The sequence below is a fragment of the Ascidiella aspersa genome, chromosome 2, assembly GCF_963924565.1.
Source record: "Ascidiella aspersa chromosome 2, kaAscAspe10.2, whole genome shotgun sequence".
Taxonomy (NCBI): Eukaryota; Metazoa; Chordata; class Ascidiacea; order Phlebobranchia; family Ascidiidae; genus Ascidiella; species Ascidiella aspersa.
The window spans coordinates 29,963,606-29,978,551 of record NC_139448.1 but is presented as its reverse complement, the minus strand read 5'-3'; the positions used below and the strand labels follow the sequence as shown (position 1 = coordinate 29,978,551).

General features: G+C 37.1%; 1 protein-coding gene across 1 annotated transcript; it reads left to right on the top strand.

Moving 5' to 3' along the window:
- The first annotated feature begins 421 nt into the window (after positions 1 to 421).
- LOC146164781 (DEP domain-containing protein 1A-like) lies at positions 422 to 13,501 on the top strand. The gene is made up of 18 exons (XM_083380827.1): positions 422 to 472; positions 1,127 to 1,276; positions 1,813 to 1,928; positions 2,351 to 2,495; positions 2,955 to 3,109; positions 4,001 to 4,215; positions 5,155 to 5,316; positions 5,988 to 6,366; positions 6,973 to 7,133; positions 7,275 to 7,766; positions 9,033 to 9,297; positions 9,767 to 9,969; positions 10,460 to 10,541; positions 11,091 to 11,181; positions 11,571 to 11,813; positions 12,405 to 12,530; positions 12,983 to 13,107; positions 13,392 to 13,501. Exons 1-18 carry the CDS (start codon positions 422 to 424, stop codon positions 13,396 to 13,398), a joined length of 3,168 nt encoding a protein of 1,055 aa, XP_083236953.1. The 3' UTR covers positions 13,399 to 13,501.
- The last annotated feature ends 1,445 nt before the right edge of the window (positions 13,502 to 14,946 follow it).

Genomic DNA, 14,946 nt, shown 5'->3' with positions numbered 1-14,946 from the left:
TTACAAATTAGCAAAGTTGCAGAATTTTGCAAATAACCACGTAAGTGCTCTAAAATTAAATTAATTACAGTAGTAATAATTCTTAATGAAAGTTAGAGACAAGAACAACAGGCGAAAATAGAATACAGTTTAAATTACAACTATATATGGGATAGATGAGGCCGCGATCAACAGTTGAAAAAAATACTATTCTGGTTAGAGACAGGCAATTTAGCAATCCATCGTTTTGCTTAAAATTGTTTTATGAGGCTGATTCGTTTCGAGTTGATGATTGTTCTAGTAATTAACGTTCAATTAATAGCCTCAAATATGGACTTGAATGCAATTTTATCGTATTTTCTTGTAGTTGTGCACTTGTGCTTTGGCTAGTTTTTGAATTTGCCAATGGAATGTGAATAACCAAATTACCAGCATCAAGAAAATGATATCGTCTGGACACATTCCTCATGGACCTTACCGAGCTACTAAATTGGTAATTGGCTAAATTGATTTGCATAAGTCTGCATTCTGTGGCAAGTGGGCAGCCCATCTAATATAATTTCACAAAAACTTTACAAAAAGTTTGAGTTGTGGTAATAGGAACCTCAAGTGTGCATATACCTTGATGCACACCTACATTTAATGTTACTCATTTGTCAAGATCTGTGGATCACACAGCTCAAAATTTCATCATTTAAATGTAATATCAGTGCAAGTGATTAAAATAGCGATTTTTTACATATTATTCGAAGCAATCAATCAGAATTTAATCAATTAACATTATTGCAATATTATTATTGATATAAATTTAAAAAATTTTAAGCGGCATATCCACAGATCTTGGCGAATAGTGCCATGGACTACAGACTAAAACTCCATTGTGTAATTATTGTTTAGGTTGACTTAAAGCTTGATGTTAGGATTTACTTTAAAATGTATTTATTGTTGATATGTTATGTCATGATCAGTGAACTTACTAAACAGTAAACTTTTTAATCGTTTTGGACTTTAGCTTAATTTAAATGAGGCCTAAAATTATTTTTTTGTTGATACCTATAATACACCACTTTAAGAATTTGTTTTCTACAATACTTGAGGGACTTCTTTTTAACAATTAATTACCCATTGTTGTTTTACCTATTTTTAGTGGAATGAGGTTGTCCGCCTCTTTCAAGCAGGAATACCAACCAAGAAACACAGGCAACTGCTCAAAACATATGATGACTGTTTCACTGCCAACGAGGCAATTGAATGGCTCCATGCGTTATTAAAGGCAAATGGAAACTTTGGTCCTCAGGTATAAAAGCAATAAAAATGTTTAAAAATCAAAACTAAAGGTTAAGCAACAAAGTTTTGAGTTGTATAATCATCACTTCTAAAGCATTATTTTGCCGCTAGTCTAACATCCTACCACATTTTTGTCTTTATTTCGCTAACATTATTCAGGTTGAGGTGCGAGGTAGTAAGTAAGTAAGTAAGTAATGTTTATTTTTCCGTTAGCGCTTAAATTAAAATACTCAAGTAAGTAGTGTTTGGGTGAGTTGAGTATTATTAATATTAAATTGATATCCCTTATTTATTTCATCCTTGTCTATTAATTTCAATTAATAACAAGATTTTATACCATTAAAAAAGTGGATTCTAGATCATTGCCGATTTTTCTGCCAATATATTACCATTTTTAACCCTCAATTTTTTCTATATTTTTAAATGGAAATAAAGTATTTGTGGAATTTTAATGTGATACTTTTTTGTACAGTTGTTTTCTTTCATTAATTCAGTGCAATTTTCAAAGCTAACTATTTTCCATTATTTATTCCTACATTGTGATAGGTCACCAGGCACCAGACCATCCAGCTGCTAAAAAAGTTTCTCAAAAATCATGTGTTCGAAGATATTCAAGGCCAGTGGGGTTCAGAGGATTTCGCCGACAATGGACAACTTTATAGGTGTTGCAGAAATCTATGCTGCAATTTTTTATACATATTTCTCAATCGTGCAGTTTATTGAACAAAGCATACAGACTTGTGACGAACAATTTGCAACTGCCTGTTTAGCCTATGCATAATTTAAAAAAAATATATATTATGTACTAAAACCATGTCAATATGAAAATAACTTGCAGTTCAAAGATTGCAAGATTTAACAAAATGGCAGTTCAAATATTGCATGTGGTCAAAAAAGTAATGACCTGAATAACATAAAACGTAATAAGAGAATATTTAACTTTTCTCACTATTTTTAATTGTTATAGACAAAAAAAAAGTATTCTTGAAAATTTCTCTAGCCATACTAACTGTATATTTTCCAAGACTACCAACAGTTTAAGAAGTGGCCTAAACTCAATAAGTTTAATACAAATAATTTTTAGGTTTCCTGTGACTGAGTCCCCGTTTGAATCAATTCGGCAACCGCTCGCACTTCTTCAAGCAAACACAAATGTACCCAATAACAAGGACAAAATTCAACCCAAAATTAAAAAAGAGAAATACAAATCGACTCCGAACCTCACTCAGGTAACAAACTTACCAAATAGAACATTATTTGTACATTATTATTTGTAATGATTTTTAAGTAGCTTTAGAGGAAATTGTGTCTGGTCTTATTAAATTTAATGTTTTTTTTTCTATGGTTATAATTTTTCAAAATATATATCCACTTAACAACTTTAATGTATTATCTGTTTAAATTGCATTCCACAACATTGAATTGTTGAATGATTATGATTACTAATTAGCAATCAAAAAGGGTTGGTGTTTGTGGCACGTATTACAACATCGTAGCAAGTTCGTTTTTACTTCAACCAATAAAAATAATTTTCTTGGTCATAGGATTCTTTATATATTTCTTTTCTAGGTAAACTAAACTTTAAAATAAAATTGAAATTGTGCCACCCTGTATCACGCACACCTCGCGATACAAAGGGCCTCTCAACCCGGGTACAAATTATCTGTAATTGCCAGCGCTTTGTTTAGATTGCACCGGCCATTAGGTTGGAGCGAGGGGACAATGGGCTCGTGCAGAGCTGGAAAGGTGCGAGCCAAGACGCAAGTGTGTCAGTCGATCAAGTCGGAATGGAGCTGTCACCTAAGGAAACCGAAGTGGTCTGGAGGAAATCTTTCCTGACATGGTACCGTTATTTATTGTTGATTTTTCTTTACGTGCGAGTTACAACGCGAAGAATTTGTTTGTGCATCGTTTGACCTTTCCTGAGGTGGTAAATCATCAATTTGAATATCGTTTAGTAGGGTTGTTTTAAATAAACTAATTAGTGTTTGCGTCGTGGGGTCATGCTGGCCTGACGTATATCCGTGATTCTCAAATAAGCGCTCTAGCTTTAAGAAATGTTCTTAAACTAGAGTTCCGGACAGCTACTAAACGCTGTGCGTTTAAAAGTGTCATTTACAAACACTGGGAAAAGGGAAAGCCACAAGAAGCATCTATGGCGATCATCTTGAAGTTTTAAATCAAAAACGTTTTTTCCATCATCTGTTTAAATTGAAAATAATTTCTCACCATTGCAATATGCGCTTGATGATTCAGCTATGCTAGTGTTACCGTTGGTTGTGTTCTGTCGCTTATAGTGAACAGTTGGTTTAACTGTTTGTAAAGCGTAGCTTTTCATGTATAAATTACTTTGAAAACTCGTCACAGAAGTAAATTAACTGGGCTTTTAGATTATTTACTAATTTTGTAACTACCTTTTAATTTTAAAATAGCTAAAACTTTATAATTGCCAAAACCTATACCCTTTGCTTGTCTAACAAGTTGCTTAAAAGCATTGTATCTCGACCTGTTTTGCGATTATTATCAGTGGCACGCCCGCATTTCCGGGTCTTACGTATGTCGTATGACTCAGTGCGCCTTTAGCGCTATGAACGATTTGTTTCTTAATTCCGTTGATCTACTAAACTAGCGTAAATTTAAGCAAAGTGATTTCGTTGTAACCAGGTGCTCGCCATGAGGAAAACAAATTAAAAAACACTACTTTAAAACCATTATGTTTTTATATTCTTTTTAGCCTGCGAAGAGTCCTGCACCTTCAAAACGTGAGCGACGTCCTGCCAGAAAGGCTGCTCAACGTCGACTGGCTACGTCACAACGCCACCAAAATAGCGCCCTCCGGTGTGGTGCACGTGAGCCCGGAAGAGGAGCTGCCCTGCTGGATCCTGAGTGCCATGAAGTGTTTGGCCGGGTGGCCTGATAGCACCGACAGCGGACTGCCTAACTACGAAGGTATATAAGTTTACAGTTTTCCATTTTTTTTGCTTTGTTACCCAGGGCTAGTCAGGCTTGGGTCTCAACCGAGTTTCTTTATTGACGTGGAGTCGGACTCGGGACTCGAGCAAGACTACCCGAGTCCGAAGTGCGCAGTTTTAAGTTCGAAGCTGTAAATTGTTAAGTTAAAACAGCGTGTGGTGGAGTATTTTCCAAACACGTATTGCCGGTGGATGAGTTATATGACACTCCGATGGTTGGATTGCTGTATATTATTCATCATATTCCAGTCACGTAAATGGATGTGATACAGGATGTAGATTGTAGAGTCGTAGACGGACTCGAGGCTCGAATCGGCAAATTTGTCCGGACTCCGAGTCAGGATTGGAACTTGATTGTTTTTCGGTCGGACTCGGGTTGTTTTATTAACCGACTCCGCAGGCCTGGTTTTACCTATGGTGTGCAATTCGTAATGAAATACGAAACTTGCCCGACACATTCTTAAAGCCAGGCTTGGTTTATTACACGGAATAAAAATGTTAATCTATGAAGTTTTGTTTTGCAATAGACACGAGTTGCACAAAAAAAAAATGCAATCAAAGTTTCCCTTAAAATGTTTGTAAAAATATTTTTATATATTATTTAGTATTCATTGTTTTTCAGACAAAATTCTCAAACATTTTAATAGATATACAGTTTAATACTTTTACGATATAATAGTTTAACAAAATCATATTTAAGCAACGTTTGTCACAATGCGAAACTCGGTAGCTTATATTCCGCGTAAAGTATAAATTCCTAAAAACACTGTTTCTTGTCGTTTATTTGCCAAATGAATTGCCCATCGATTTATTGCGGCCAGTTTTGTCGTTAACTTCAATCGCTTTCGCAAGAACCGCCCTTGACTCTACACTACAGACTCAGAATCAAGTACTTTTACACTTTGAACTTTCGTAGGTTTCGAAAAAGACGTATTCAAGGCGATCCTGGAGTACTTTGACGCGATGCCCGATTGTCTAGTCACAGTCGACTTGCATGACGTAATCACTACGATGCTGGTTCGATGCGAACTCTTGGACGAAATGTGCAGGGGACACACACACACCGTCGCCATTGAAGGTAATAACCTTGACAACTTTTGCTCAAAAGTTAAGTATTTCGCCTATCGTACTTAAAGTCCTAATTTTTTCCTAAACTTTGCAAGGTTAAGACAATGTTATTAGAACTTCCAGTTGAGCTATATACCAAGTTTATGTAAAAAGCACACATATGTTTACAAACTACAATGTTTTGTAAAAGACATTTTTTAGGTCCAACGTCATTTTTTTTGTTTCTTGTAATTGTACAACGTAATATCTACAAAATACTTTTAATTGCAAAAAATAAAAAAATAAATTAATACAACCTAATATCAACGTAATATCTAAAAAAGTACTTTTAATTGCCGAACTTCTGTTACTCGACCAAATCAAATCCATATGGAGAAACTTAATTGTAATAAATAAGGATACCGCATATTATTTGTCAAAACCAATGAACATATTTTCCTGGTAAGGTATTAGTTTTGTACTAACATGCTGGCATAACAATCTGTGAAGTAAACTACGCTATTTGTTTGTGTTAATTTTACACACTTTATTAAATCGACTTATTAATGAACCCTGTCCAGCTTTTAATCGCACTGTCGTACTTCATAGTCAAAACATCGGGTATCGCTATCCGAAACGATCCGAACTATCGGACGTCCTTAGATACCACCACAAAACTAAAAAAAAAATCTCGTTGCCAAGGCGACAGCAACGTCAAGCCGTCGGTTGCCCGGGGCGACGACTCGGAGCTGGACCGGATCCGTAAGACGCTGGAACAGGCACAAATGCGACACGAGAACATCGCCGTTCGTCGCAGGAGGAGCGGAAGGTCAAAGAAGCTCTTCACTGCTCCTCAACCTCCTCCTCTTACTTCCGGGAGCGTCCCGGATCTGTGTCTTCGGCACGCGGAGGAGGCGAATAACAATGGTGATGACGATCGTCAGTTAAAGAGGAGGCAAAGCGCCAAGGAGCGAGGAGCTAAAAACCCCTCCTGGATCGATCGCTTTCAGAGCATCCCGGCTCTTGATGTCCTTGATGAAGAGGACTCTTTTTGTCTCCAGCCGAACGAGAGCAACCGGAGGTAAAGAGCAGTTGAAAAAGTGTTTAAAATGGTATTTTTTGTTGAAAATGGTCTTTTCCGGCGATCAGTTAACCGCTGTGCTAACCTTGGTGACATTAAAATGCAATTTTAACTTTAAATTTGTATTTTGTAATAAAGTCTCTCAAGAGATTCGCTTGAATTTCAGAGCTTGATTAAAACAAATTTGGCTACCAACCGAAATCACATTAAATCTTGTAAACCGAAAAGCGACGATTAAAGGTTAAACGTATTTCAGGATTGCTTTACTTTTTTCAGGACTTCGACTGTTTTTTAGTAAGTTGAAAAGGACATACAGGATTTATATTCAATTAATATTTGCACTAACCAGTTGGGTTACTGTCTATTAATGAGCACTCACCTTGATTGGGTATCAGACTATCAAATGCCGAGATTTTACCATGTTTGACGAGCGTTTTTAATTCGTTTTGGTAGTTACGCAACTGTATATCGTTGGCGATTTACGCAATAAAATTGGTCTTCAGTCTTTGGCGTTTAAGATAAATTATCGCAGACCATCAAATTGAGTTTTGTACAAATTGCATTTTAATTACATTGATACCAAATCTTAAAATGCACCCTGTCTAGGATATCATACTACGGGGACATATCAGCAAACAACAACGGAATCCGAGCCTCCCTGCCGGAACTGAGGATCAGGGAACACGGAGTCGGAGCCGGGAGTGAGAGCTACGTCAACCTAAGCTTCCACCAGAAGCCTTTCGGAGATTTCAAGAAAGCGAACAGCGGTAAATTGTGTTGTTTATTATTTGATTTAGCCTAACACGCCATTTTGTATCCTATTATTTTAGGCAATTTATTAAACCGCTCATTACCCATTATGCATTTCACAAAGCTTTCCACGATTAACCATAGGCATACATTAACAGATGAAGAGGATGTAATTTACTCCTCTGTGGAGAACCTTCTACTCAACATGAGCCACACAATGAGGAAGGAGCTGGAACTCGATCTGATGGCGGACGACGAAAATCTTCCTCCGTCCGATCCGAGGGATGACGTTATCCCGCCTCCTTCTTACACAGAAAAGGAAGCCATTCCTTCTTCTTTCCTCCAGAAGAAGAACAAGTCCGGAGTTCAGCATCGCTCTTCCGGTTACTATGACGACGAGATCGTCAGCGCCAGTTGTGAGGACCTAATCGATACTGAATCTCCTCCTGAGAGCGAAAGATGCGATCCCTATATGGAAATCATGTCCCGGAGGACTCCTCCTGTATCCTCGGATGACGGGAGGCGAGAGTCGGCGTTCGAGATGTACAACAGGATGAACGGAGCGGCCGGAGGTTACAAGAGTCTTCCTCGCTTCATGAAGAAGTTGTCGCCCATCACTGTGCAGAGAGTTTACTCTGTTCGCGCTCAAGGTAAAGTCGCCAGCTCGCTTTGTAAGCGATTGAACATTGAAGTGATGGTTTAAAGCAGGGCTACGGGGTCGGACTCGTGACACGAAAATCGACAGAGTCCGTTTATTTTGCTGGATTCGTATTAGGAACTTTGGGATTCGAGTATACCAGGGGAGGGCAAATGTATTTAATGGAAGAGCCATTTGCAGAAAATAAAAGCACCAAAGAGCCTCAAAATTAATATAATACAAAAAAGGTAAATAATGCAAGGCCAGCCGCAATAATAACAGAATTGTAATCTAACAACGCGGTAATAACGGTAATAGCAAATAACACGCACAGTATTTATTAATATCAGTTAACTAACTCTTCGGACTGTCTAGTATTACGTCATAAACGATATTTATTATTTGTTAACTAACTCTTCGGACTGTATGTCTAGTGTTACGTCATAAACGAAATGCTGGCCTAAATAAATAAAAGAAGAAAAAACGTTTATAAACGGTACTCTTGGTAACTTTTACATTTTTTTTGAAATTTTACGATTCAACTAGAAGGGCCACAAAAAACATGCCGGAGAGCCGCATGCGGCTCGCATGCCGCAGTTTGCCCACCCCTGAAGTATACGAAAACTACCCTAGTCCCGAGTTCGACGTTCCCATGCGCAATTTCGAAAGTGATAAGGCCGCAAACTGTGAATTGTAAAGGTGGAAAAGGATTTGGTGAAATATTTTGAAATCATGTATTGTGGGTATAGGTGAATTATATCACCCTCCTATGAGTGAATTGCTCAATATCCCCAGCCCATTTTAGTTCCATTAACTGGTGAATACAGGCTGTAGAATCGGGAACCGGATTCGGGACTGGGGTAGTTTCTACCGAACTCGCAGGCCTGCTCTAAATATTAGAAATTATATTCAAAACATAGCATCCGTAGATTTAAAGCATAAATTGTGGTTTATCTTATGTGACTGACAAACCATAAAAATAAGTCTACCTTAAAAACGTTAATACTGTGTTAACATTACGTTTAAAATTATACATAGGAAGTAGCAACTAGTAGACAGCATTGTTTATTTAAAAAAAATTGTTAATTTTCTTGGCTTGTACTTCCGGGAGTAACCAGATCACTATAAAATAGCATATAGTAAAATGTCATAAAGTGAACTTCTTATGGCTCAACTGTGTCACCTTATTTCCAAACATTTAACTTATAACATCTGTAATCGTGCAATCTCTTATTTGCCTTTCTGTTTGGCCTTAAAGGTTAACTCCTTTCGTTCACAGAGGTCAAATACCGCCACAGAAAGCCGCTCGCAAACAGTGACGTCATAAATGCGGTGCCGCAGCGCCGTGTCCGCCCCAAGTCGGACATCATCGAGCGTCGGGAGGTCCCTCCCCCCGGAACCAAACCGGACCCCCAAGCGGCCCACCAGATAAGAAGCAGGATCACAAGGCTCCCTTATGTGTCGGCTGGCTCCACAGAGCATTCCTTTATTGGGAAAGCTCCGTCGATAAAGGAAGTCGAAAGCAAATTCCAAAGGCTTAGTCGGTACGGCTTGTTTGGGAAAAATGATTTCCAATGGTTTTATTGACTTTTGTGACTAATAATGTCCTACGCTTTGTTTAACTTTTATTTTTGAGTGATTCAATCTAGAAATGTATATTTTTTTGATGAATGTTGATTTGGTTGTTGTAGTTTTGTAAAGTAGGGTTTGAAATTTTTAGCAAATTTTTAGGTTAGACGAAATGGTTCGCTTGTTTGCACTAACATTTGTTTTTACATTTTTCGCGTTCTATAAGAAAAACTAATAGTTTTTTTTTAATTTCTGTACCAAATTTAAGTCACTAACGAACGCTTAATATTATGTAAATATAACTATTTCGCCACACATTTGTTTGCAAACATTTTTAGTTTTTTTTTATTTCTTTAAATACAAAGTTTACTGCCAAAAAAAAGTTGTTCAAAGTATATTTTTTTTACTTTGAGCTTAAAGACTGATTTCTATTTACCCCCTCAGATCTTACAGCAGTCTGCACCCCCAAATTCCCGTCCGACCCTCCCAACTTGCTCCCTCACCATCGAGCAACTCATCCGACCCCACCACGCCCTTGTTACGTCACAAAGGCCGCCCGGGCGCGTTGGCCAATCAGGCGCAAGAAGAGCCGCAATCGCCACTAAGCGCAGCCCTTGATTTGGCGCGAAAACAACGAGTCGCAATTGGTTAGAAAAACTAAAAAATGACTTAACGTAAATTTAAAATTTGTTACAAACCTAAACTGACTTTTATAAATTAAGCAAAAGTTATACTGAACCTAAAAACATTGCTTATCTCAATATATATAAAAAAAAACGTTGATTTACTTATAAAAACGACGATATTTAATATTGAAATAAATAAGACAATTTTTTTTAACTTTTTCACCTGGTAAGTGTTTTATTTTTATTATCTTTTAACGTCGTTGTTAAATAGGTCTGTTTTCTTCCTTCATAAAACGCGTGATTCTTTGTGCATTTCGTTAGATTAACCTTCGAAATTGATTCAAATGCATTAATGATGTAACGATCTATATAACAATTATTTCGCTAAAGATTTATGATGTTATTTTACACTTTGCCAATAAACGCAAGACAATCACACATATTGAGGTGGCGGCGCGTATGCTTGCTTTCGGTTTTGTCGAATTATCGCCTGATTTGGTAACTTGTGCAGGAGACGCCCAGACATCGACCCGCCCTCATTCGAGCGAAGCCTTCCAGTTGTGCCTTCTACTTCTTCCTCCGCCCAACAGAAGGTAAATCTCCAGCTTTAAACTGAAAATGATGATTTGTTGAAATGTAACTGAAACATACTTATACACAAAATGTGTTTTCTCTTATACACAAATGTGTCTTCTGAAACATACTTATACACAATGTGTCTAACATACTTATACACAATGTGTCTAACGATAATGGCACCAATATATAGTACACTTGTAGTGCAAACAAGGCCAGGCTAGAAAACAACTAGCCTGCGGTAAGATTCGAACTCACGTCCTCTGGTCAAGCCGGGACGATGTGTGTTGCAAATATAGAGGGACGTTTAAAGCACACGCTGCAAGTGTTAATGCCTTCGTAAACTTATGTGCAACGTAAATAAAATTAAGTATCGACAAAATTGAAAAATAATGTTTTCCAACAATAAGATGATAAAATAGACACTTCAAGGAGTAAATATTTGCTTCAATTCCAGGTAAATGAATTTGCAACAGAACTTTAAGATTGTATAGCTGCAACTTTCACCATAGGCTGCAATCAAAAAAATGAGAAACTGATTTATTTAATCAAAAATCGCATCGCAGGAAACTGCACTTGCTGCTTCGGCTGTTGTCCAAGATGCTGAGAAACCCGAACTTGATCACCTTCGACAAACATCTCTCGCTACGATCGCTGGTAGGTTTAAACTGTTGTGATAAATTTGATAATTGAAAAATGACCAAACTTATAGATTAGAACATGATTATTTTGCAATGAATTATTTGACGATGAAATGTCATACGTGAAGATTTTAAACTCGTTAGTTTTGCTCATAATTCCGGAGAATATTTCACCTGTTTTGTTCTGTAGTTAAGCGATTCGGGAGTATAGACACGCAGAAAAAAATTAATATGTTTAATATTTTTCTAGCGATTAGTTTTAAAACAGGTTAAAATGATAAGCTCGACAAAATTTTGGTAAAGTAAACCAATATTTGCAAAAAAGTAACGTTTTTTATTATATTATTTGGAAAATGTTATTTGTTCGCCTGCCCAAAAACATTTTAACCCTTAAAATTCACGCAGATAATCCAGAAGTTTCGACGTTGCGTCATCAGACCTTCGTCGACGTCATCAGTTAATGACGTCAGCGGAAAATTGTCGGAGCGTGTCTTCTGCTTTATGCTCGACCACGCCGGTCTGTTGATGAGCGTGCCCGAAAAACTGGCGGCCGAGGTGGCCGCCGGCGCCAAGACGGCCCAGGAGGCCAAAAAAGCCCCGGCGCCGAAACCCAGAAAGCTGACGCGGCAGTTCACGTTTTGCAAACAGGTTACTCATCACTTTTTTTTATTTTTTTTGCGCTGAATGCATTTATTAAATGCGTACAACCTAGACAATTTTTATACCTATTTCTAAAATTCACGTTTTTTATCATTCTCTCGTTCCATACACTTTATGCAGGTCGTGACATACGGAAAATTCCAATACATAAAATAGCAGTGTTTTAATATTCGCGCAAAACGTTATAAAGATTTAATTAGTGTCTATTTGAAATGCAAACATCGGACAGCCCCATCCCTCGCGATGTTAAGCCCCCCAATTTTTTTTTTTTTTAGAAACTTGCTGTACTATCTCTTGCTTGCTTGGGGATACAGAAAAGTTTTGCATTATATTGACTGCGCAATAGTAAAAGCTAATTGCAAAAATTGTGATTATTATAGGAATTAATTCACCGCTAGACTTTTTCCAAATATTTTAAAACAAAAAATGTAAACAACGCGTCAAATTTATACTTCAGTTCTCGTTTGCTATAATAAAATTATAATACAACCAAACGCCGATTCGAGTGTCAATTTGCGCGAAAAAAATTGTCGTTACTCTTGAACGACCCCATTTAATGCGGCGTCCTTTTTGTGTCAGGTCACCAGCGACGAGTACGCCAACCACAGTCAGTCCACACTGAGGTCGGCATTGTCTGAACTCCTGCAGACGATAGTCGACGACCGAAACGTTTCCCACAAAGAGAAGAAGAAACGACTGAAACAGGTTCGTAAAAAGTTTTTTTGACAAAAATTCTCATAGGCTTTTAAATATATTTCGGGTATCCTGGAAAGGTACTAAATTTTCAATGCAACTGTTTTTTTCCGCCTATTTTTTTTTCCGCCCCCGTAATGTTCTGCCATATCCGACGCATTTTGTTTAAGCGCAAAAAAGAAACGAAGGGTTTGGCCAAAAGTCAAAGATTTTTAAAATAAAAAAAAAAACGCTTCAGTTTTAAGTACTTGGATTTTGCACTCGTGTCACTTTTATTACAGCATTTATTAAAATAAGGAGATTTTACAAAATTTATTCTTAATGTTGATACAAAATATTGTTGCATTAAAACTTTGCACCTGGCAAAAATATAACTCTTTAACTTTGTTTGCGTTTTGTTTGCAAAATATAAGTGTACTTAATTTATTTGAAGTGCATTGCTTGACGGTGTTTTGTCTCTACAGTTTCAAAAGTCGTACCCCGACATCTACAAGGCGCACTATCCCAACGGGGGACCAAAGCTATCCTCCGACCCTCCCAGGAAACAAGCCCTGCTCACTGGCGCCATACAGCGGCTCAGGAATTTCAGGTAAAATATCTGACTTTTAATATTCATATCCATGTTTTAGTAGTGTTTTTTTAAGGTTACTTAGCATGCTAAGTACGCGTGTTATACTTGGCTAAATACGAATGTAACCAAATAAAAAGGTTCAATACTCCCAAAGGTATAGCAAAGTGGTTTAAGAATGACAAAAACTTTTGAATGCATGACTTTATTCACCGCCCCAGATAAACAACCTTATTTCTGGACATCGTTATCACAATTAGGATTTAAACTCTTAACTAATCCGTCTGTTTTTATTTCATTTACAGATTGTAACAACCGCTTTCAATAAACCCATCACTAGGACTTTGTATATTATGCAACGCCAATCAACTGTGACATCACGAAACTGTGGTCAAAAATTTCAACTGTTTTTTTCTACCAACTACAACCCCGTAACAAACACACATGCACGACTGCTATTGCTGTACACGTTTTTAACCAATTGGGATTGAAACCGTTTCAATCCTTATCTACATAGTTGTCCAAACTTGTAAGCAGCTTTTCGCGAAGCTGGCTTTTTGAGTCCTGCTGTTTTATCTCATTGTGTAACTCAATTTTAGGATGCATTTAATTCACATTGTGCTGTATTACTGTAGTGCAGTTTCCGCTCGCTATTTTTTTTAAGTGCATTTTTGTGTTTTGTCGCTGATTCGGGATTTATAAAGTGAGTATACGCGGTGCTTGTTTTTATCATTGTAATGCACTGCTTACGTAGAAACGCAATAAGTTTGCGGCAAATATAATTTTATAAATGCTTTCAATAGTTTTTGTTTTCTGTAGGTTTATAAATGAATCACAGTCTAAATTGTAGGACGTAATAAAATCACGCTTTAATTCGTGTTTGTCTTGAGTTGCTCTTCCATTGACGTGCTTTATTTTGTTGCTTAGAAGCTTGTTTTTTGTGTTGCTTGAAACTAATCATTACTTCACCACCTAACTTGTGTTTATCTTGTCGATGTAGAACGTTTAGTGGTAAAATATATCCATTTTGTTCATCATACGTTTGTATAGTCACTGACTTTCCACCAGTTTGATGTGTATAAAGCCATTCGTCACGGCGTTACAAATATCGTCATGTTTTTAATGTGTGGCAATCATAAATGCGTTTAACTTTTGTTGTGAATTTCTTAGTGTCCACACGTTGGTGTCAGTTTTTTTTTGTCCACTGTTCAGAGATTTCTGCCTCGGCACCTTTTCTGTCACATCACAATGAGCACATTGTTACGTCACACTCACCCCCCGTTTTTACCTGCACGTATATTAGTGTTGTCTATAGTTTTCGAGTCTTTTGTGTGAACCAAATGCCGTTAGCTATTCATTTGCGCGATGGGACAACTGTTATAATCTAACTGGGTTATTATGCTATAAATAGAAAATATTGTGTCGTACTGTCGACCACAAAGAGTTTTTTGCGCAAAAAAACATTTTCTTAAGTCGCCGCGACAGTTAACATGAGCACAGTCTTTGTAGTGTAGCCGTGGTACAAAGCGTTTGATAAAAACTTTTCTACAAAGAAACGCGTTTAAAAAGTTGTTATGCCGCCTCCTAAAAAAGCGAGCGTGTATGTTTTCATTTTTGCTGGGCTTTAGCAATTATTTGACAAGCTTTCTTTTTGATAATGTGGCAAAAGGTTTTACAAATGAAATTATAAGCACTACCACTTTTTTTATTTTCGAACATGAATCCTATTAAACCGTACACGTTTTTCGAAACGTCTAATACTAATGTTCTGCCAAAAAGAGTTGTTACGTGAAGGACCTACAGTATAATACATGTAGTGTTTTCTTAGAACAGAGAGCATAGTATAAATGTTTACCATAT